At 36.6% G+C, this 21,378-nt stretch overlaps 1 protein-coding gene across 2 annotated transcripts; it reads right to left on the minus strand.

Moving 5' to 3' along the window:
* Window positions 1–6,385: 6,385 nt before the first annotated feature.
* Window positions 6,386–20,507, minus strand: LOC120339518 (uncharacterized). Of its 2 annotated transcripts, none has more exons than XM_078116315.1 (6): window positions 20,401–20,507; window positions 19,609–19,682; window positions 9,348–9,363; window positions 8,401–8,745; window positions 7,422–7,633; window positions 6,386–7,056 (listed from the first exon to the last, which is right to left on the minus strand). In XM_078116315.1, exons 1-6 carry the CDS (start codon window positions 20,447–20,449, stop codon window positions 6,856–6,858), a joined length of 897 nt encoding a protein of 298 aa, XP_077972441.1. In that variant the 5' UTR covers window positions 20,450–20,507; the 3' UTR covers window positions 6,386–6,855. The 2 variants fall into 2 exon arrangements, with proteins under 2 accessions (XP_077972441.1, XP_077972440.1); XM_078116314.1 differs by lacking the exons at window positions 19,609–19,682; window positions 20,401–20,507 and adding exons at window positions 9,450–9,523; window positions 10,443–10,637.
* Between the last annotated feature and the right edge of the window lie 871 nt (window positions 20,508–21,378).

Raw genomic sequence — 21,378 nt, forward strand, 5'->3', positions numbered from 1 at the left:
ATGACATAATCTTATAACTCAATAAAATAAAATATATGAGGGTATTTGCTCTGGTAAACATACTACGGGAGTACCCACATAACCGGGCCCTCTTATCAAGTTTTAAGCAGCGCATAATGCGTTCGCCAGAGTAGAAATGGAGATGTTTTCTACATAATATCCATATTCCCCACCTTCACTTGGTTCGTCAACTTGATACGCCTGTCCGGGACCTTGCTCTTGCTGAACCTCATCCTCTGGGTCTAAGTCATGAATTATAGGTCCCTGTCGTTGTTGCGATTCATTCCCTGAATCGTCAGTATCGTTGCTGGAATTGTTATCAATGATATCGGATTCGATGATTTGTTGAACAGCTGGATCCGCCTCGACTGTTTCTGAGTCAGTAAGATCCGATTTGTCTGTTTGCTGATCGATAGGCTCGATTGTTTGTTGATTGATCAGGCTGGGAACGATTTGAAGTTTCTCCGAGTCTGACATTATTCTAGCTAATTTTATATAAATATAATACACAGATAAATTTTAATTAGGAGAATACTAAAAATTTATTATAATACGTATACCCAAGGGAGGTTAAAACTGATAGAATGACAGAACATGTGTCGAAAAATGATTTTTTTGTGATGAAAATAATTATTTTTTTTCTTGATGTTCAGTTAATACAATGCTCTAAATCAGTGGGTCCCAAGCGCTGGGATGCGGCCCACAATGGGGGCGTAGACAATTTTTTGAGGGAGCGTGAAATTAATTAAATATAAAAATATTTATTATATTTGATCTTGCCCGCCTTACTTGGTTTTTAAAACTTTTGATTTATTTTATTATTTACGTTCCATCCAAGTATTTTCAACGTGTTTTTTGAATAAAACATACTTTCGCCTAACTATCTGTTATTTATAGTTATTTATTGTTAGTTAGTTATTTTTGAGATGGGGCGCGAGATTTGACAAATTCTAAAAAGGGCTTGAACTGTTTGAGAACCACGAGTATCAGAACTAAGAACCAGACAACTTGTAATTTTAGTCTAAAGCTGCCTCTTAGTCTTATCATACATTATAGGAAGTTTATTTTTAATTACACCTAAACAGGTCATTTTTTTGAACAAGGCGCTATATAAGACGTCACTGATATCTAATGATATTTACCAGGGGTGGGCAAGCTTTTAGGACCAGGGGCCAAAAATTTTGCCCACAAAGACTGGCGGGCCATGCAAGTGTGGCGTGAAAAGTTACGTTTTAAAAACAATATTTACAGTGTTACAATGTTACAAAAGCAAGAGTGGAAAGCAATAAGCCTTATGCCAAAACTAAATTCAATCGTAATCTTAACACATTTCTTGAGATTTTTTTAAGTAAAACATCAAAATTTGGTTTTAGTTTGGCTGTGGCATCATCAAGCGGGCCAGATTGAATTACGTAACCGACCGGATTTGGCCCGCGGTCCATAGTTTGTCCATGTCAGATATATACAAAGCTACTCTTATTTTAAAAGATTTGAAAAGACGAATTTCACAAAGTCAATTCCATGCATTTCAATTTAAATCAATTGAAATCAATTCAATTAAAATAGCTAAAATGGAGACAATATAGCTTGAAACCATTTTTATTTTTTTTAAATATTTAAAAAACTAAAATACCAATAGGGCCTTTCACATTGACTGGAACACAGATGAAGAGTCAATCATGATTAGCACAAGCAGGTACAGTAAGATAGCCAGTCAGCAACCAAAAGATTATGAAAAAAATATATTATTTCAAAGTAGTGGTCCCTAATCCGTGGCCCGCGGGTAATTACGGCCGCGTATCGACTGCTAGCGCTCCATGCGTTTGGACCACGAAAGTCCTTCCGCTCCTAATTTTGGCCCGCAGTCAATCCACTTTGGGTACCACTGTTTTAGAGTTACGGTATGGCGGCCATATTTCATATAAACTATCGAGTGAAAAGATTTAACACAAAATCTTCAAATATAATAAAATTTTCCTGGTTTACTTTGCAAACTGATGTTTGACTCGATATTTTCTGATACAACAACCTTTCTCTGACATGTTGCTCACAGTTATAATTTTTAAGTTTTCGTATCGATATACTTATCGAACCCTATTATCAATCTTTTCCTGTCTCTTCTGAGAGTTACCGACGACGCGGGACACGATTTTCGATATTTTGTGTTCCCATTAGAGAATTGAACCCGCAACCGAATGCTCGTTTAATAATATTTAGATACAAAGCGGTTCCAGAAAAATGTATTTTATATGTTTACCCCGTAACTAATTAAATTAATGCATTAATAATAAAAGTCAGCTCAGGTAATTATTCTAAATGAATATCTCATTTTTGAACAGGGAAACATGGTTTATTTTTATTCGACCTTTGTCTACGTCCTATTACTAAGCTTTTAAAAATATCAGATTCCCTTCACGACATCGTCCCAGACAAAAGACTGGGTATCTGATTCATGTTGTGACGTACTTCTAATAATTCAATAAAAAAGCATCGACTATTGGCGATGTTTGATTTGAGTATAAAGATGAGGTTTTTATATAAATGCCAAAAATGGCTCGTACATGTCTCGAGAACATCACCAATCAGAACAAAAGTTCAATTATATTCTATTGAGTATACAGCAATAATGTGTAAAAAGCCGTCCATGTATATTCATTGTAGCAAACATCCAAACAGGACCCAAAGATAAATTTTAAGAAAAATGACGTTAATCCCAGTTAATTCCTATTTAGCGTCAGTGACAAAAAATAAGTGAAAACATCCGATTATCTAGAATGGTCTTAATGGTTGAATTATGTATCTATGTCTAAGAAGTCCAGCCCTGGCCAGACGAAACAATACAGGCATACTATAGTGTTAGTGTGCAGCAAGAACTATGAAATCACTTAGAATAGTTATCTTCATTCTTGCTACAACATCGCAATATCGCAACAGCCGATACAATGGCACAAAAGAATGAAAGAAAGATAAGTAGTATCGAAAACCCAATCGATAAAACGTGAGTAAAAAATAAATGCATTACAGTACAAGAAATGAACAACGACAATTAATGTTACCGGGTGAACCTTTCCCATCGGGGATCAGAGGGGATTTCATACGTATCTATTTCATACTTAGAAAGCTATTGAAAACAAACTACTCTCAATTGACGGCGTCGCGTGCCACCCAGCACATAAAAGCCATTTCAATTTACGAATGTCCCATCTTAGATTTATTTGAATGGAAGAGACGTTGCGTTCGGCTTACTAGCGCTGTCATGTGGTCGCAAAAATTTTAGTATCATTACTTTATTTTATATTTATCATTAGTGTGATATAATAACGACCTTACAGTCTAAAGCAGTGATTCTCAAACTAGGGTTTGAGGGGCTCTAGGGCTAGGGCTCTCAACAACCTTCCCTGCGGCTCCCGTTAATGTTTTAAAAATTAATTATTTTTAAAGAAAATTTTTCATTAAAAACTAATCATTGACTCGAAATTAAAATGCTGAAGTCTATTAGTTAGTCGAATGGATTCCCCCGTGTTTATTTGCGTAGCGTTGACTAACCTACAAGATACAATAGTGACGCAACAGTGAGCGTTTTCGCGGACACTCGGACACTTTTCGCTTGGAAAGATTTCAGACATGGCTGTAATCATTGGCTTGCTTTCGTGGATTTTCAGTTTGTGTCGCATTTCCAGATCTTATGTATAAATCAAATAATTCAATGAATATTTTAATTTCTAGAGCATTTTAATTTTGTTCCAGAAATCGAAAATAGATCCGAAAAATCTGGCGATCATCTCAAGCAGCTACTGCACCTTGCATCCTCCACGATTACGACCCGTTTTGACAAACTTATTAGAAATCAAAGCCTAATTAAATCAAATAAAAAAATCGAAAAATTTTTCGAACCGAATAATTTGAAATTTTTTTTTTTTGTATACATAACAGGGATCATAACCATAACCATAAGTGCAACTTTATGTTCGGTAATGCAAGAAATGGCTAATGACATGTCACCAAGCATGCCGAGCTTAAATCTGGAAAATTTATTTTAAATACCTAATCTGGTTTGACGTTTCTAAATTTACGGAACGGTCGGTACGTTTTTTTTGCAAAACGATGAATTGGAAGGATACCATAAGTGCAAAAATAAGCATATAACACCATAACGCAAAGACAACTTTTCAAATTTTTCTTATTTTTCTCATAGCGAGCGCCATTGGGACATCTCGCACAATTCACGATTGAGTTAAAGACGCTCGAGTTCGGTGTCCAGGCAGAGCGGCGCAGGTCACGTAATACCAGATATTCAAATAGCAAAATGCCATTCGAATATTTTATTATTCGAATATTTGGCCCAGCCCTAGTTGTTACGTGTTGTTGTTACGATGACTTGGTATTTTAATTACGCGCTTAAGGTTTGTTGCTATTTTACCTTGCGTTGTTTGTGTGCGGCTCTTCATACCTTTGAGGTTTGAAATGCGGTTCTGGGACTAAAAAAGTTTGAGAACCACTGGTCTACAGCATGGGTAGCTACGTTGAACCTAGTTCGCTAGCTATCACGTTTCTGTGTCCCAAGTCTCAATATGATATTTGATGAAGTTAAATAATGAAGTTACGATAATTTCGTGTGAAATTCAATAAAATGTGTTTGTATTTGGAATGCATTGAATCTTTGTTACCTTGTATGTAACTCTGGTTCCATATGACGCTCGTTATACCAGTTTATTTGATATTTAGTATCAAATTGAAAACTTTACCAATATCTCGATCTAGTACTAGTAGATAAAATTATAGTTGAATCCAGATGTATATTTATCGGCTTTATTTTAACATCGTGCGATTCTGGAATTCTCAATTTTGTATTGAATTTAATAAACAACCAGACATGTATGCAATTACGTATATATTTTTAGTAAAAAAATTCCGACATTTGTTGTAGTTATTTGGGTTTATCCTTTTTTGAGTGCAATGATTATGTATGGCTGTTTCCCGGATTGTATTGACCAGAACACACCTTTAGTCTGTATCTGGCGCGTATACTCTGTTTCTATATTTAATTCAAGCCTTTTATTCTATTTTTTTTTCATGCTGTGTTAGAATCTATCTGGGGTGACTATTTTGTTACTAAATTCCTATTTAATTTAAGCTTTGTTTTTTTGTTTTCTTTATTTTATGCTGTATTAGACCCCATCTAGATGTCGCTGCTCGATAACCAGTACTGGTTTTCAGTGTCCCCATCCACCCTGTATATACTATCCTTATTTTATTCTGCTCGTATATGTAAGTTGCGTATTTTCAGTATTGGTGGAAAAATGAATTATTGATTACCGACTATTTCTTTATAGTTTCAGTGACTGAAAGTTTTTACGTATTTGGTTGTAACTATATTCTTTGTTATTCTTTATTTCTGTGCAAGTTAAATTTGTTGAAATGTGGTGTTCCCGCCAAAGGTGGAATAAGGTAGGTCAAGTGTGTGTTGTATGGTTATCCATTTGACAGTGAATACGAAAATACATATCCCCCTAAAAGTTTTCAACATTTTTTTAAAGGAATTTTGCGGCATTTGCAGTGAAACATAAATTCTTACGCTTTTTCTCGCACCATTTTACTCTGAACGATTTACCGAAAACCTGACATTTCCTGGCTTGCTATCAAAAATCCTTTCACCGATTAAATACTTCGACTGCAAAGTAAGTCTGTTGAGATATTCTTCAAGATATTGTTAGGATTCAGTGGCTGTTTTTATCTAGCCTTGTTCGGAGCAAAAGGCACCAGTAAGCGTCGTAATACGTCATTATACAAAAAAACTGCCCTCCTCAAAAAATTTTGGCGGTCTACGCTCTTGTTCCCGAATGAGCTATTTTAGCGAAAAGACCTTCAATTTATCGTTTTGCACCGCCCGATGACTCGCATGACGGCTGGGTTATGGCCAATATATATGACAAGGGAGTCGAAAGACACTGTATGATGTTAGTATGTAGATGGATTGTCAATTTGTTTAACTTTATTTCAAACAGGGATTGTGAAAAAGAAATACAATTTTCTAATTACGATGGCCGTTATTTGCATTATATCGGTAGTGTTTTGCAAGACAATTTTATTTGCATACACATATTTATATTCGCACAAAGTAGATTAACGAATGCCTTTCTCAAATTATATTCATTATAAATTTTTTCAACTAAAAACAATCAGAAATAAAAATTGTGATGTACAATTGATTCCTACAAAATATTTTGTCTAAAAATGACGAGATTCAAAAACACATCTAATAAATAAAATATAAGAGCAAAGATAAGGAAAAAATCATATTCCACAATAATTCACACACGAAAAGTATTTTTTTAAATGTATTGAATAAACTTATGTTTAGACAGACCGGGGGAGCGAACGAACAATAAAACTTGCTTTTTTATTTGAGTTCAATGGTTTTAAGTTTTGTCAACATTTTGATAAACTTGAATTTCTTCAAAAATTAAAATTTTAAGTTTATGAACATCGGAACAGATTGCAAAATTGAATATAGGAATAAAACTTAAAACTCAGACTCAAATGTTGAAGTAAATTAACATTATATTTGTAAAAGACTTCACAGTAGAAAAAACTACTCACAATTTCCGAAACAGAGAAAATTTCTCACAACTGTTATTAGTATTTATTCTGCAACCCATTCATATTATATGCCCATATGAGTGTTATGAGTTATACATAACATAGGCAAGCAATGACTATTTGCAATATCTATTTGGGTTTTGGAAATAGTAAGATGGAATCGTAAGTAAATTAAGCAACGTATGGGGCAAGAATACTATTGAACTCAAGTGGTTTTTCTACTTTTCAGGTTTATCGATTGATCTGAGAGCAAAGTTATAATTCATTTTCACAGATGGCTCCCCGAAATGGATGGTGAGAAAGAACATTCCCAATCCCTTGCCACCGTGAATCTGGGTTTCGATCAACACGAACAACAACAGTTGTTCCCGATGAAGAGGCAAGTGGATATTTTGGAGACCAAACTTGTTCTGGCAGAGATACAACTTGATCATTCGTCGAGTAAAGTCTTTCATCCTGTTGAATAAAATATTTTTTTCACAAATATAACAATATTATATGTGCAATTTTGAGAATATGTGTTGAATATGGTTCACAGGATATAAACCAGAAATGTTTGCCACTTTAACATGACCTGGTAAAGCAAAAAATCCTTTTGGCAGGAATTTGTTTTGAGAATATTATGTACATTCTAATAAGTATCGTTGAAGAAATTAAATCTTCAGGGGAGTCAAATTTGTATGAAAGCTTGGAATCTGAGGTCGTAGTTAAAATCCATAAACAAGTGAAATATAGTGAACATTTCCGTTATATTTTATTGATAATTGCATATGATGTTAAATAAGCAGCGTGAGTAAGACTTGATATGTAAACCGATTCACCTTGTAAGTCATTCCAGTATGAACTACAATCCATTCTCGCCCATCAGAAATCATTGTGCGTAAATACTCTTTCAACAGGTTGAGGTGTGTGACGTTATAAATATTAGCCAGCTTGTTTTCACAAAGAGATTTAGCAACGCTTAAAGTGACGTTCCACTTATCATAAACGATCGCTCGAAAACATTTCGAACTGTAAACGACGCCGCACTTTTCTGAAAACGAAAATTACAATCAATCAACAGAGTTAGTAATCAATAAAAAATTATTAAAAAAGTATTTATGTATTTATTTTATAGACTCTCAATGCGAACAGAGCGCTATACAAGCTTCCACTCTGCTACCATGTTCCGGAAGGACCCGCATTTCCGTGGTTTGGCCTAGCCAACTTAGTTCAGGACACATCGGGTTAGGTGGAAGAAACAGGGCTTACACAGTTATGTGTAAATTACAATTCTAACACAGTAGTAGCTGGTATGAGAAATAGGACATCACATCTCATACAAAACCTCCGATCACATTCATCCGACACGAACCGGTTGATCTTTCCGGTCCGGCTTTGCCTACCAATTATAACCCCCTGAGTCAAATAGTGGACAAGGGGTATGAAACCGAGATGTGTGAATTGACTGGTAACGTTGAACAGTGATTCAAGTAATCTAGTCAAACAATCTGATCTTTTGTACAAAGCCACGCCGCTAATGCAAAAATATGAGGTTTGAGAACCAAACGTCCCCCCCCCCCACGTTTTAATAGGAATAACGTATAAGTAATCACCCAATCCTAGTTTTGTTAGGAATGATTTGAAAATTTGGATTTCCAGCGTAATCTGCATTCCTAACCCTAACCTAAACCGTAACTGGATAAATAATATTGTCTATAATTACTATACTGCTATTGGCGTGGGATTTGTAGAAAAGATGCGTAGAATCTAGTGGGCTTTCTTCCTATTCATTATATTATGAAAAAATCGTGTTCTAACCTGTGTTCACAGACGAAGTCGACTGCTGGAACAATTGAGGGGAAGCAATGGATGTGATCGATCGAGTTGTTAACACGTTTTCAACCACAGTTGCGGTTGTGACGTCATGAACTTCCGTAGTACTTCTTGTTGCGGATGACGTAACGGCTTCAGTGATGTCATTTCCCTTAGAGGTCATAACGAGAGTCGTGTCATCCAGTCCATTTGGAGTTGTTGCGTCAAACTTAGTGACTTGGGTTGAATGAACCTTGTTGCCATGGTAAACTTCGGTTGTTATGGTGACTTCATCTATCTGTTTATCCAGCAACGCGTTTTCCAGCGTTTTAGCCAATTTCTCTCTCAATTCTGCGCAAAATAAAACAAATCTTAATTTCTTCTTTTATGTTGGGTATATCGGACTCTGGTTGATAAATAATTGACTCCAACATCAGCTTCCAAATACAGGCAAATACAAAATGCTAACCCTTAGCTCGTGAAATCAGACTTCTTCAACTATTTAGTGTTGGTAGTCACTTTTACATGAGGAAATTTATTGCGGGTGACGAAGTTTTTACCAAACTTAAATATCAATCAAGTTCGGATTTAGGCAAGGATTTACGCAATACATAAAAAAGCTTTTTTTTTCACCAAAAATCAATCAAATAAAAAATTACCCTTAATGATTTGATTCGCTTGTCGAACCAAATATTAAAACATTCGATTGTCATTTATTATTCAAACATGGAAAGTACGTCACTTTACTATACGCGCCACGTTGTGTCCTGGGCGCGACACTTGGGCTCGAATTTGGAGACAAAGGTTTTCGCGTTTACAAGTTGTGTTTTGTTTAAAAAATCCAATACCAAAGGAGATTCATATCACAAAACCCAGAAATTGTCTACATGGTTGCCCTTAACTAAATTCGTGTTATAAAATAAGATAGCGTGATAAGTTAACCTATATCTCACCATGCTCATTCTTTGCCTGGAAAATAAAGCAACAAAGTTGAGTCGGTTACAAAAGGGTTAATATACATCCAAATAAGCGTGATATGATCCACAATTACTCACCGCGATCGTTTCCTCATGGCGGTATGGCGTCATCACAGCACTGCCTCTGAATTCCACTTTCACAGAAATATCGACTGGGAATGATAGAAAAAAAGTTCGAGGTATTCATTTATCGGGTATATGAAACTAAATTTTTACATGGCATAAATGGCACTGTAACAAAGATGGTCTAACTCTAGCCAATGGTTCTCGAACTTTTTAACCGCGCTCGCCATACCTGAATGGAATGTAAATAATGAAATTAATGCAGAGATCTGACGAGATCATATCTGACGAATATTTTTATTTTTAATTATCTTCACGCCCCCTGAAAAAATTGTCTACGCCACGCTTGTGAGGCGCGCCCCACCTTTTAAATTAAGAACCACTAGTCTAGTTGGGTAGGCAATGCTGAACCGGGAAGATTCCTAAATAAAGGAACTTTGGTACATGTCAGTAGGTTTTTGCATTGCCTTGATCAGTACAGGAATAAGTATAATAAGAAAATAATTAAGAGCTCTGTTCGCACAATACTAGAAGAATAATTGATACAGAAACTTGCATTGTATTGACAAATTGACAAAATCCTGAACACCTGTCTCATAATCCAGGTCGATTCAGGAGATTTTGAAAATACGACCCCGATTCCGGAGAATTTGAAAATAAAACGCCGATTCCGGAGAATTTGAAAATAAGACCCCGATTCCGGATTCAGTTTTAAATCCAGTTTTAAATTTTCGGAGAATTTAAAAATACGATTCCGATTCAGGAGATTTTGAAAATACGACCCCGATTGCGGAGAATATGAAAATAAGACCCCGATTCCGGAGAATTTGAAAACAAGACCCCGATTCCGGAGAATTTGAAAATAAGACCCCGATTCCGGAGAATTTGAAAATAAGACTCCGATTCCGGAGAATTTGAAAATACAACTCGGATTCCAAAAATATCCAATTGACGCCATATTTCCTGAGTATTCTGGCAAATAAATTATTAATATTAAAAGTAAATCACCTGTCGTGGCGAATCCAACGCACATGAACAGCAGCTTAAATGTTTCCATTGCAGACTGATTTTATTCTACGCACAAAATACTCTCCAGTGGCTGTATGCAATTCTTCTATCAATACTATTTCTGCTCTTAGTTAAGCACTTTATATGAGCAAACATTTATTATAAAATTTCTAACCAGACGAACTCCATAACATTGCGGCCTAAATGAAACCCCGAGCACAAATAACGAAGGACGTCCTGGTTACGCTTCTAAATCTACACTGTCAAAAAGTTTGTAATTTTTAATGGCATTCCCGTGCAATTGTCTGGCGTTGATTGTCGACATCAAGCTTGTTTAGTAATGAATCATATATGACCAAGCATAATTCTATTCAATTTTGCGTGATTACTTTATGACATCATAGGTCATTATAAAGCGCTTCCGCGTGTGGATTGCAACTGTTGGAAATCATTGTTATGAGAATACACGATTCGATACATACAACAAGTAATATAACAATATAGATACAACAAGCCGGTAGGCGGATATCCGCTGATTGTTGAGCTCACACTCAAGCAACCGGTTACCATCCACAGAAATATGCGGGTCTATAACGGCAGAGTGATTTAGTAAGTGGATGGCTATCGAAACTGGGAACTGCCAATTCATTTAAGCGCTGCGCGTTTCGTATACATTCTTGCGTATACATTAGTTAATACCAAAAACGAGAATATCGGCCAGAAACCGAAGACTTATCGATCGAAAGTTAGGGGATCCCCCAAAACAGAAACTGCGGTTTCGATTCGAAAAATTCTGCAAACCCGAACTGGATTGTTTTGATTAGTTTTCAGCCAATAGCCTATTTCTGTATTTACCAATCCTATAGTTTGTGTTAAATACAACGGCGCTAACCCAGGTTGCGACGGCTATTCAAACACAGCCTAGCGATATTTTGGTGAGGAATTCTGCAACCCCGAACCTGATTTAAGGATATGGACATTGCTTAAACTTTAAGGAGTAATTATAAGTAACGAGATACGATCTCGCGGCGTGTATCCTTCGCTCTGACTCAATAGTGTGGAAAATTTCTCGAAGGAAACTTGCGCATCGCGACGACGTCAAAGTTACAAGAGAGATATGGACAAGGCTCAAAGATTAATCACGAGATACGATCTAGCGGTGTGTATCCTTCGCTCTGACTCACTAGCGTGAAAACTTGCGCATCTGATACGCACACACACATTCAGCGCGTCTCGAAAATCTCTCGATTTGTGAAAATCCAGATCTCTTCATCACTAATTAATTAATAACTCGCTAATTATACGACATAATTCATCCAAAATCAATAGGCTTCTGGTCCGAGATATGATGAATGCACATGCAAAATTTGGAGCAGATTCAACCACGCCTTCGTGAGATATCGCGTGCATCTAACAGACAGACAGACATACACACATACATACAGACAAATACCTATCAATATACTTACCGATCTTAAGATCGATAAGTAATAATGTTCACTAAAGTCTCTAAGGCTTCCCCAGTTCATAGAGTATCGAGATGAAACACGACTTGTTTGCAAGGGTGTTTTCTTCCGCGGGAGGTAGCGTCAATTTCAATTTTCGACTAGGTTGACGAAAAAACGGCATTAAATTGTGGAAAAAATGGCGATTTCACTACGTTGTTGCCATGGAAACGAAACTTTAATTTGGAATTTCTATGAAACGCACATTACATTACTAGGGTGGTAAATTTCATCCAGATTGATTCAGCCGTATAGACGTTATATCTAAAAAGACAGATAGAACGACTGAGAATAAGGGTCTCCTAAAGCGCAAATCAAATATAAAGCACAGGCGTTATTGAAATGTGGTCAGAACCAGTTGTGACATTCAGGGGATTTGCGCTAACGTTCTTGGAATGCCATGATAACCAGCGAACTCGTTCTTTTCTTTCTTGTTGGACACAAAATGGACCTATGGGACCTATTATGTTGTTGTTGATCCGCTTGTTATTATTTTTTTGTTCTTGTTACCGTATGAAAAAAGGGTACTCCCGAAGTATGTGAACCAAGATGGCGGACACCAGAACGTAATTATGTGAACCAGGGTTAGACCATAATTTTATTCCAATTTTCCTTATTTTAGTAAGACTCGTAATAGAACGAGTTCGGGGACTAGCCAAGTGATTGCCGTAATATTTGTACCTGAAATTATGACCTAACCCTAATCTGGTACCAGGGGCGGATTATGCCCCTTTGATGCCCTAAGCACTGAAGATTTTGGTGTCCCCTTATGTATAATTTAATTATAAAAATAATAAACCACATGGAGGGGAAATTATCCATTAAAATATTCACAACCAACAGTAAATAAAACAACTTTTACGAACATTTTTAGTTTTTTCAACTGTTATATATAGCCGATATATTTAGCGGCCGTTTACTACCGATATTGATGAAAAAGCGATCGTGGAACCGCCAAATAGTGCAAATAGTTCATTGGTCCAATTGTTAAAGAGAAAAGAAATTTTTTTAAAACCAAAAATGCAGCAAAAAGGAATACTAGGAAGAAAAAACAACAACAATTTATGAAAACGACTCATAGGCCCATTTCGTGTCCAATAAATAGGTTTCAGTGTTTGATTTTAATGAAGAAGGTTAATATGATACTTGAAGACAAATAATAAGCAATCACTATAAAGTTTGAATCGTCTGGTGAACTCGTAATATTCTAATAAACACCGATAAACTATATAAAATGTGCCCCTCACAGTGCCCCTCTTTGTTTGGTGCCCTAAGCACGTGTTTATATTGTTTAATGGTTAATCCGGCGCTGCCTGGTACACATACTACGTTCCGGTGTCCGCTATCTTGGTTCACAAACTTCGAGAGTACCGAAAAAGGCACTCTTCTCTTTAACTACTGGACCAATGACGTTGCAATTTTCAGCGGCGAAAGATTGAAGGCTTTTATTCTTATTTATTTTAAAAATCTCTTTGGCTCTATGGGAGGGGTCGCCAACCTACGCCGACGTGAGCAATATAATCCGGCCCGCGACGCTTCACTGATACACTTCAATTATAGTAATAAATTATAGCTGTTTTGTCGATTATATTCTTTACGAAAAGGAATTTACGTGTAGACTAAATTATATTATAACTTAACAAGTATATAATTCACAATTACTCGTTTAATGAGCTTTTAATTGTAATTTAGACAAATGGTAACAAAACGCAGAAAAGTTGAGGCTAAGTGCAAATGGTTTAATGGCGCAAAAAATATTCAAATGGTCAGTCTTCGCGCGCTGCTGAAAATTTAACTTTTGATCTGTGTGATAAAATGTGATTAATCGGTCATCCATTCGATTTTTAACTTTCTAAAAATATGTGCGGCCCGCCAATGACTTGCAACCTTTAATTCTGGCCCCCGAGCGACAGAAGGTTGCCGACCACTGCATGGGATTCGTTTTCCATGTGCTATGACTTCATCGAAATAAAAAAATTGTGCTCCCTGTGGCGGTTCCGCCTTCGCGTAAGCAATCTTGTGGTCAGGCGAAGTCGTAAACACCGCACGGGTAGACTGCTGTGAATGGCCGCATACACGTACTACTTCGTGCCCATATATGTGGGATTGCTTCCCTGCTTAGACGTCCGTAGTAATTAGGTAAAATACAATCCAGCTGAAGACTAGCTATATTGTTCTAAACACGACGTTCGAGTTGGTCTTATAGTGTTATTGGACAAGTAGTGGACCTATAGATCGTTTTGTTAACATGTTGTTGTTTTTGTTGTTATTTGTCACAGAAAAAAATTCTGGCTCTTCTCTCTGATTACTGGACCAACCGCTTTGAAATTTTCAGTGCTTGAAGATGAAAGGCTATTCCGTTTATTTGTTTCAAATATTCCGGTGAGCTGTATGGGATTCGTTCTTTGTATGCTATGGCGTTATCAAAATTTGGGACCATGTGGCGGTCCGGCGCACGCATATGAGCGCTACGTGTCCAGTATTTTTGAACATAGCTCTCTTGATTTCTTGTATTGTAAAAATGCTATAGGTTTAACCTATAATCATAAATATATAAAATAGATAAAATGGTCTAATCAATCGGTTAACCGAGACCTCTTGTCAAAGTACGATTTCAGTATCTGGTTAGAATTAATATATTTCTCTCGGGAGAGAGGTAACGTGGCTTAATCATATTTCTAACTGCGTCCACTCATAGACTTACCAGCCTAAGTTGAGTATTGAAATAGCTAAATCATTGGTTCTCGACCTTTTTTTTTCGTAACCCATTTTTGTTGCTCAAAAATTCTTGTGGTCCATTAACTTTTTATTGCCAGGTTGAAAACTACAAGAAAAATCAAGTTCTTTCCGCCAAAATGGACACTTTATCGTTTATAATTGTAATGGTCATTGATTTATGAAGTGCAATATTGGCACACGTACCCGTTGGCTTATGTCCACTAGGTGTTGCGAGAGAGCAGTCACCTTCTGACTTTGGGATAGTACCACGTGCTGTTCACTTGTGTTCTCGACGTACTGCGCGTTAGGCTAATTGCCCCGTCTGCAGTTCTTAGTTAGTTCTGGCTCTCCCAACATGGACTTGTATTCGTAATTCATTCGTGTGTCCGTAGGTGTAACAATTATGTTTTCTTACTGTTTAGAAATCTATTGGTACTGCATTTATTTATACCCGAGTGACACTATAATCAATTACCGTCTTTTTCGTACCTCACCAACTGTTGGCGAATGTTATTGTGTTCGACCTGATTTTGCAATCCTTGATCGTCTGTTACACGTTTTCCAAGTTATAATACATTTGATTGTATCCAGTCAAGTAGACTGTTGTTCATGGGGATTTGGAGAGCACAGGCTGTAATATTCGTTCGTGAAGGTGCTGTCTCGTCAGAGCATAATAAGAAAAAAAGCGCTTCCACAAGTTAATTTTTAGTATCAACATCTGTGGCACACTGTGATCCAAGTGGACACTGTTTTAGAGTTGACACACCGTGACCACCACTACAATAATTAAAATGGGAATTATCTCTCAGTAGCAGAAAACAGCATCGTCATTGATTGCTGCTACAATTAAAATTAACTATTGTGACATAAATAAAACTAGCAATTTTAAATAGGTCTGTGGCCCACTGCAAAATCTTTCTGTGGCCCAGCAGTGGGCCATGGCCCGCTGGTTTAGAACCAGTGAGCTAACCACTTAATTTTTCATATTTATGGCTCATTTAGAGTACTTATGGATCCACTACTTGGACTTAGTGTAGACATAAAATACCTAACTAGTTGAATTCAATACTCTCTGCAAGCTAAACCCTGACCACAGCGTCTTGTCATCAAACTAAGCAACAAACTCTCCCCATAAACGTGCTGCCCGGGGCAGCTGCCTCGTTGGCTCCCCTCTTGACACGTCACTGAATGAAGGCATTATATATATGTTTGTGTATAATTCAAGTCTTTTATTTATTAAAATAACTTGAACATGAAATTAGGAGAACCTAAATAATTAGAACAAATTAGGTAAAAATAATAAATTGAAATTTTGTTGGACACATCTAAAAAAATGCAAAATATAGTTTGTTCGGTAGAAATATAACAAAATAAATTAAGCTTTACTAAACTTCCTATTATCACAGTTTAGTTTTTGTTACTGCATTGAATACTGTTAATCAGAAGACTCAAGATTCAGGATGATTCTATAATGATTTGGCATCTTGAGGTTTAAAATAGCAGAAGCATCAGGCCAGGCAAACCGCCGAAGAAGAGAGCAAGATATATATTTTCTCTCGCACGTGTAATGGGGGTCGGAGTCTAATAATATAAATTCGGATATTACCACAATACTCAGATCCGACTAATAGCATTGGATGGGTGGTAAGCATATAAACATAAAAATATATACATAGCTTGAACAAGGACACTATGGTTCGTGGCAATATTCAATCAAATCCATATGCTGTGTAAGCGAACACGATTCCCAACACAACGATTGAGCTTATGAGACTTGAATTCAGTGGAATTGATTGTGTGGAGTAATCAGACTGTTTTTTCTCAATATAGATTTTGAATTTTATCCCAAATGTCATGTGTGCAGCTTTTTAACACGACTATTGTGATCTATGTTTATTTAAGTGATAACACTTTAACCGTTGACCGAGTAAAATTTAAAAAAGATCGTAACGGTTAACCATCTAAAATTAACTGATTAACCGGTTAACCATTGCCAGCCCTAGATATGTATTTACGTTTGCGCGCTGCTGGATGCCAAAGAAATCAAAGTGACTATTTCTGCAAAGCCGTGTATAGAATGAAAATACATGCAAAACATGCGTGATTAGTACTTGTCCCACAACTCATTTGTATCATATGATTCTATGTGGGTTACACATAACCTTGTATGCACGGTCGATTTACTGCATATGCTTGTGTGTGGGGGATACTGCATATGCTTGTGCAACTGTGAATCGTGGGAATAGTACATTAAAGTATCAGTGATCTACTTAAGTGGGCAACAATTCTGATAAATTGAGTCTTATTTTCGTTTCTTTGGTATATCAATCGGATGCGGTCGTGGATGTTTTAAAATAATTCAGTTTTTTTGAAATTTTGTAATATGCTAATTTAAGTTTCTAGTTTTTTACTTGGTTCATTGACTAATAAATGAAGGTTTGTCTTAATATATTATTTTTAAACGGGCATTTCACGAGTACTTCACTGCATATGTTTGTTCTGCTGTGGTCCGCGTAAAAGTTTAAGCGCAAATGAATATACATATGGAGGCAATACAATCACTGTAAAACTCAAATAGTTGTTTATTTTTGAAGTTTATCGATCGATCTATGGGCAAAGTTATATTTCATTTTCACAGAGGGCACCAAGATAAGAGTCCGAAGCAGGAACATTATAAATCACTGGTTTGTGATTCAGATTTTGGTCGACACTAACAACAACAGTTGAACGTGAGGAATCGGAAGACGGATAACCAGACAGCCAAAGTTCTTCTGTGAGAGATACAATTTGACCAAACGTTGAATAAAGCTCGCCGCCCTGTAAAAATGATATATATATTTTAGACATATATTTGATAATAAAGATGAATGAAATTCATGTAAAAATGAAACGTGGCAACCATATCCGTCATATTGACTTGTTGTGTACACGTAATGTTATATAAGCAGCGTGATTCAGACCAAACACTCGCAGCTTTCTTAATTTAAATTAATTTTTGGGGTATAAATGTAACATTTAATTTTGCGATCATTAAAGAACTACTTTCTGTTCAGTATTTGAGTATCTTTTTTGGACTTGCTTGAAAAAGGGTTGGGAACCACTAGACCTAATAATATACCTATTTACCTTGTAGGACATTCCCGTGCGAACTGCAATGACTTGCCCTCCATCAGGAATCATAGAGCGTAAATAACCTCCCAGCATGTTCATGTGTGTGACGTCATAAATATTAGCCAGTTTGTTTTTACAAAGATATTTAGCAACGCCAAAATTGACGTTCCTCGTCTCACGAAAAACCGCTCGAAAGCACTTCGATTTGTAACGGATCCCGCAATTATCTAAAAATAAAAGTTGCAGTCTACGGAGTTTAAAATTGGACATTATGTAATTTAATTATTTATTCTAGGGGAGAGAAAAGCCGATAAGACGGCTTAATCGTATGGCAAACCATGGCCTGTCGTTCGGTTACCAGTCCAGGTCGGGAACGGGATTAGTTAGCCAATTATATGTTTTAGATACACGGACTTGACGGTAGAAGAAGCCGAAACCGACCAGTGGTTAGATTACCTAACTACCCTACGGCGGCGAGGAGTCCAGCAATCTTCTCGGCACATAATCCTCCCCAACACGATTCGTACTCGCGAATTCACGCGCGGTATAATCAGAAGTGCGGTGGCGAGCGCATTCCTAACGCCAAGCACGATGCGCCACGTCCATCCAACGTAACGGCCACTATATGTTCGGAAGATCAGAATATTTTTTATCGTCATTTCTAGCCAATTTATGACACTCTGGGTGAGGTGCTGGACATGAGGTACAACTGAACCAACATTGATTAATTAAAACATATAGACAGAGTGTCCCATACTTATCATGACTGGTGACATGCCCATGATCAATTTTTTATTAAACAATTTTGCAAGCCGTCTTTTTATTTGGGGTAACTATAAGAAAAACTTATTCCAACCTGTGTTTGCAGTCAAAGTCGACATCTGCAACGATTGAGTGGATGCAATGGAAGTGATCGATCGAGTTGTGAACACATTTTCAAGCACAGTTGCTGTTGTGACGTCACGAAATTCTGTAGTATTTCTTGATGCAGATGATGTAACGGCTTTAGTGATGTCATTACCAATAGTAGTGGTAACAAGAGTCGTGTCATCCAGTCCGTTTGGAGTTGTTGCGTCGAATTTGGTGACTTGGGTTGAAAGAACCTTGTTGCCATGGTAAACTTCGGTTGTTATGGTGACCTCATCTATCTGCTTATCCAGCAACGCGATTTCCAGCGTTTTAGCCAATTTCTCTCTTAATTCTGGGCAAAACAAAAGTTATAAACAATATTCCTCAATTTCTACTTTGCCGTCGGATATATCCGTTTCCGGATATAGTCATATAGCGGGCCATTTTTACACGAGGAAATCAATTGCGGCCATAAAAGTTTTTACCAATTATATGCCAATCAAGTTTAAATTTAGTTAAGGATTTACGTAATACATAAAAATGCAAAGTTTATTTACATAAAATCAATCAAGTAAAAAATTGCTTTTGAATAATTGATTCGATTAAAATATTTAAATGTCATTTGCTAGTCGAAAAACACGCGACCTGCACCAATTTACTGGAAGTTTCACTAGTGTAGGGGCCACCCTTAGATGATGAAAATTGAGGGCAAAGGCTTTTGCTTATTGCTGTATTTTGATTAAAAGAATCATATCCAATATCGAATAAGTTTGAAAGTCAGAAGCCCAGAAATCAGTCACAAAGCTGCACCGTTCCGTAATTTTACTTTAGTCCTTATTTTACTATAAAGTAGAAACTGTAGTAAGTTAACCCAGAACTCACCATACTCATTCTTTGCCTGAAATATAAAACAATTAAGTTGAGTCGTTACAAAAGAGTTAATAAACATCAAAATAAGCGCAATACGATCCACAATTACTCACCGTGATCGTTTCCTCATGGCGGTATGACGTCATCATCGCAATGCCTCTGAATTGAACCTTCACAGAGATATCGACTGGAAATGCAAAAAGGAATATTCTGATCTATTCATATATAGTGAATTATCACATTGCATGTTACGCGCCATATCAAAGATGGTCTGGTAACAGCGGGTAAAGCGTTATACTTGATCTCGCTGGCAATTTTAAAATAAGACTCCGACTCCGGACAGTTTTAATTTATATTACGAATCCGGAGAATTTTATTGATAATAAGAGAATTTAAAAATACGACTCCGACTCCAAGGAACTTGAACATAAATCTCCGACTCCGGAGAGTTTGAAAATAAGACTCCTGATCCGGAGAAATTCAAAATAAGATTTCGATTCCGGAAAATATAAAACAAGATCCCGACTCCGGAGAATTATTCAAAATAAGATTTCAACTCCGGAAAATATAAAATAAGATCCCGACTCCGGAGAATTATAAAATACAACTCCGACTCCGGAGAAATTCAATATATGACTCTGAATCTGAAGAATTTAGAAAAGAAGTCACCAACTTTGGAATCATGGAACGTTAGAGTATGACTTCAACTCCAGAGAATTTGAAATATTGACTCCGAATCCGGAAAAATTTAAAAAGAGGTCTCTGGCTCCGTAGAATTTGACTCTGACTCCGGATTGAGAGCTTTTGAAAATACGATTACCATTCCAAAAATAGCGAACCCAATCGACCTGCCATATTTCTTGAGCATTCTGGCAAATAAATTATTAATATTAAAAGTAAATCACCTGTCGTGGCAAATCCAATGCACATGAACAACAGCTTGAAAGCTTCCATTGCAGATTAATTTTATTCCGAGCACAAAATCCTCCCCAGTGGATGCATGCAATTCTTCCAACAATACTATTTCTACTCTTAGTTGAGCACTTTATATGAGCAAACATAAATTTATAACCAGATGAACTCGATAACATTGCATCCTAAATGAAAACCTGATTGAAAATAACAAACGAAGTCCTGGTGACGCTTTCTAATTTCACACTGTCAAAAAGTTTGCAATTTTCAATGTCATTTGCGTATAATTCCGTGGCGTGGATTGTCGTCATAAAGCTCGTTTATCAATGAGTCATATACGGCCAAGCATAATTGTATCTAAGTTTGAGTGAATATTTTAACGCGTCATAGATGTGTATAATTGTATGAAATCATAGACAATCAAAACGCTTCCGCATGTGGATTGCAACTGTTGAACACCCATTGATATGAGTATACAGGTTATAATACGCTCAGTGTGATATAACAATATACATTTACTATTTATATCAGGGCTTCCTAAACGGGTAGTCGCGACCCCACAAGAGGCGCGCAACGAATTTTATGGGTCGCAAAGAGTACACCAATTTCACACAAAGTACTATATCGATTGTAATTTTTTAGACTTTTTATTTATTGAAATTAGCAAAAAACATAAACTTACAATTTTGAGAGAATACGTAGGAATCAGGGAATATGGCGGCTGCATAACAATGAGACATGAAGTGGCGTAAAATTTTATTATATTGGAAGAGAAGGAGGGAATTGGAATACAATTGAGAACCTGATTTCGAAATTTTGAATCTTATCACCGGGTAAAACCTTGGTATTTTGCGTAACAAATTAAAGGGCGCTCCAGAAGTGTATGTGCCATATAGAGGTAACTAATTTTGTTCACCTCTTTTACATCAGGTTGTGTAAAGGGACTGAAACCTATGGGTATATTCACTGGG

The sequence above is a fragment of the Styela clava genome, chromosome 9 (genome assembly GCF_964204865.1).
Source record: "Styela clava chromosome 9, kaStyClav1.hap1.2, whole genome shotgun sequence".
In the NCBI taxonomy this organism is placed as follows: domain Eukaryota; kingdom Metazoa; phylum Chordata; class Ascidiacea; order Stolidobranchia; family Styelidae; genus Styela; species Styela clava.

What these genes read in the sequence shown, in the direction of transcription:
- LOC120339518 (XM_078116315.1), bottom strand. Translation starts at nt 20,449, where the DNA reads ATGGAAGCTTTCAAGCTGTTGTTCATGTGCATTGGATTTGCCACGACA. An exon ending in CATTGGATTTGCCACGACAG is followed by an intron (nt 19,683 to 20,400) that starts GTGATTTACTTT and finishes TTGCATTTCCAG; the next exon opens with TCGATATCTCTGTGAAGGTT. An exon ending in GACTTCGTCTGTGAACACAG is followed by an intron (nt 7,634 to 8,400) that starts GTTAGAACACGA and finishes TTTCGTTTTCAG; the next exon opens with AAAAGTGCGGCGTCGTTTAC.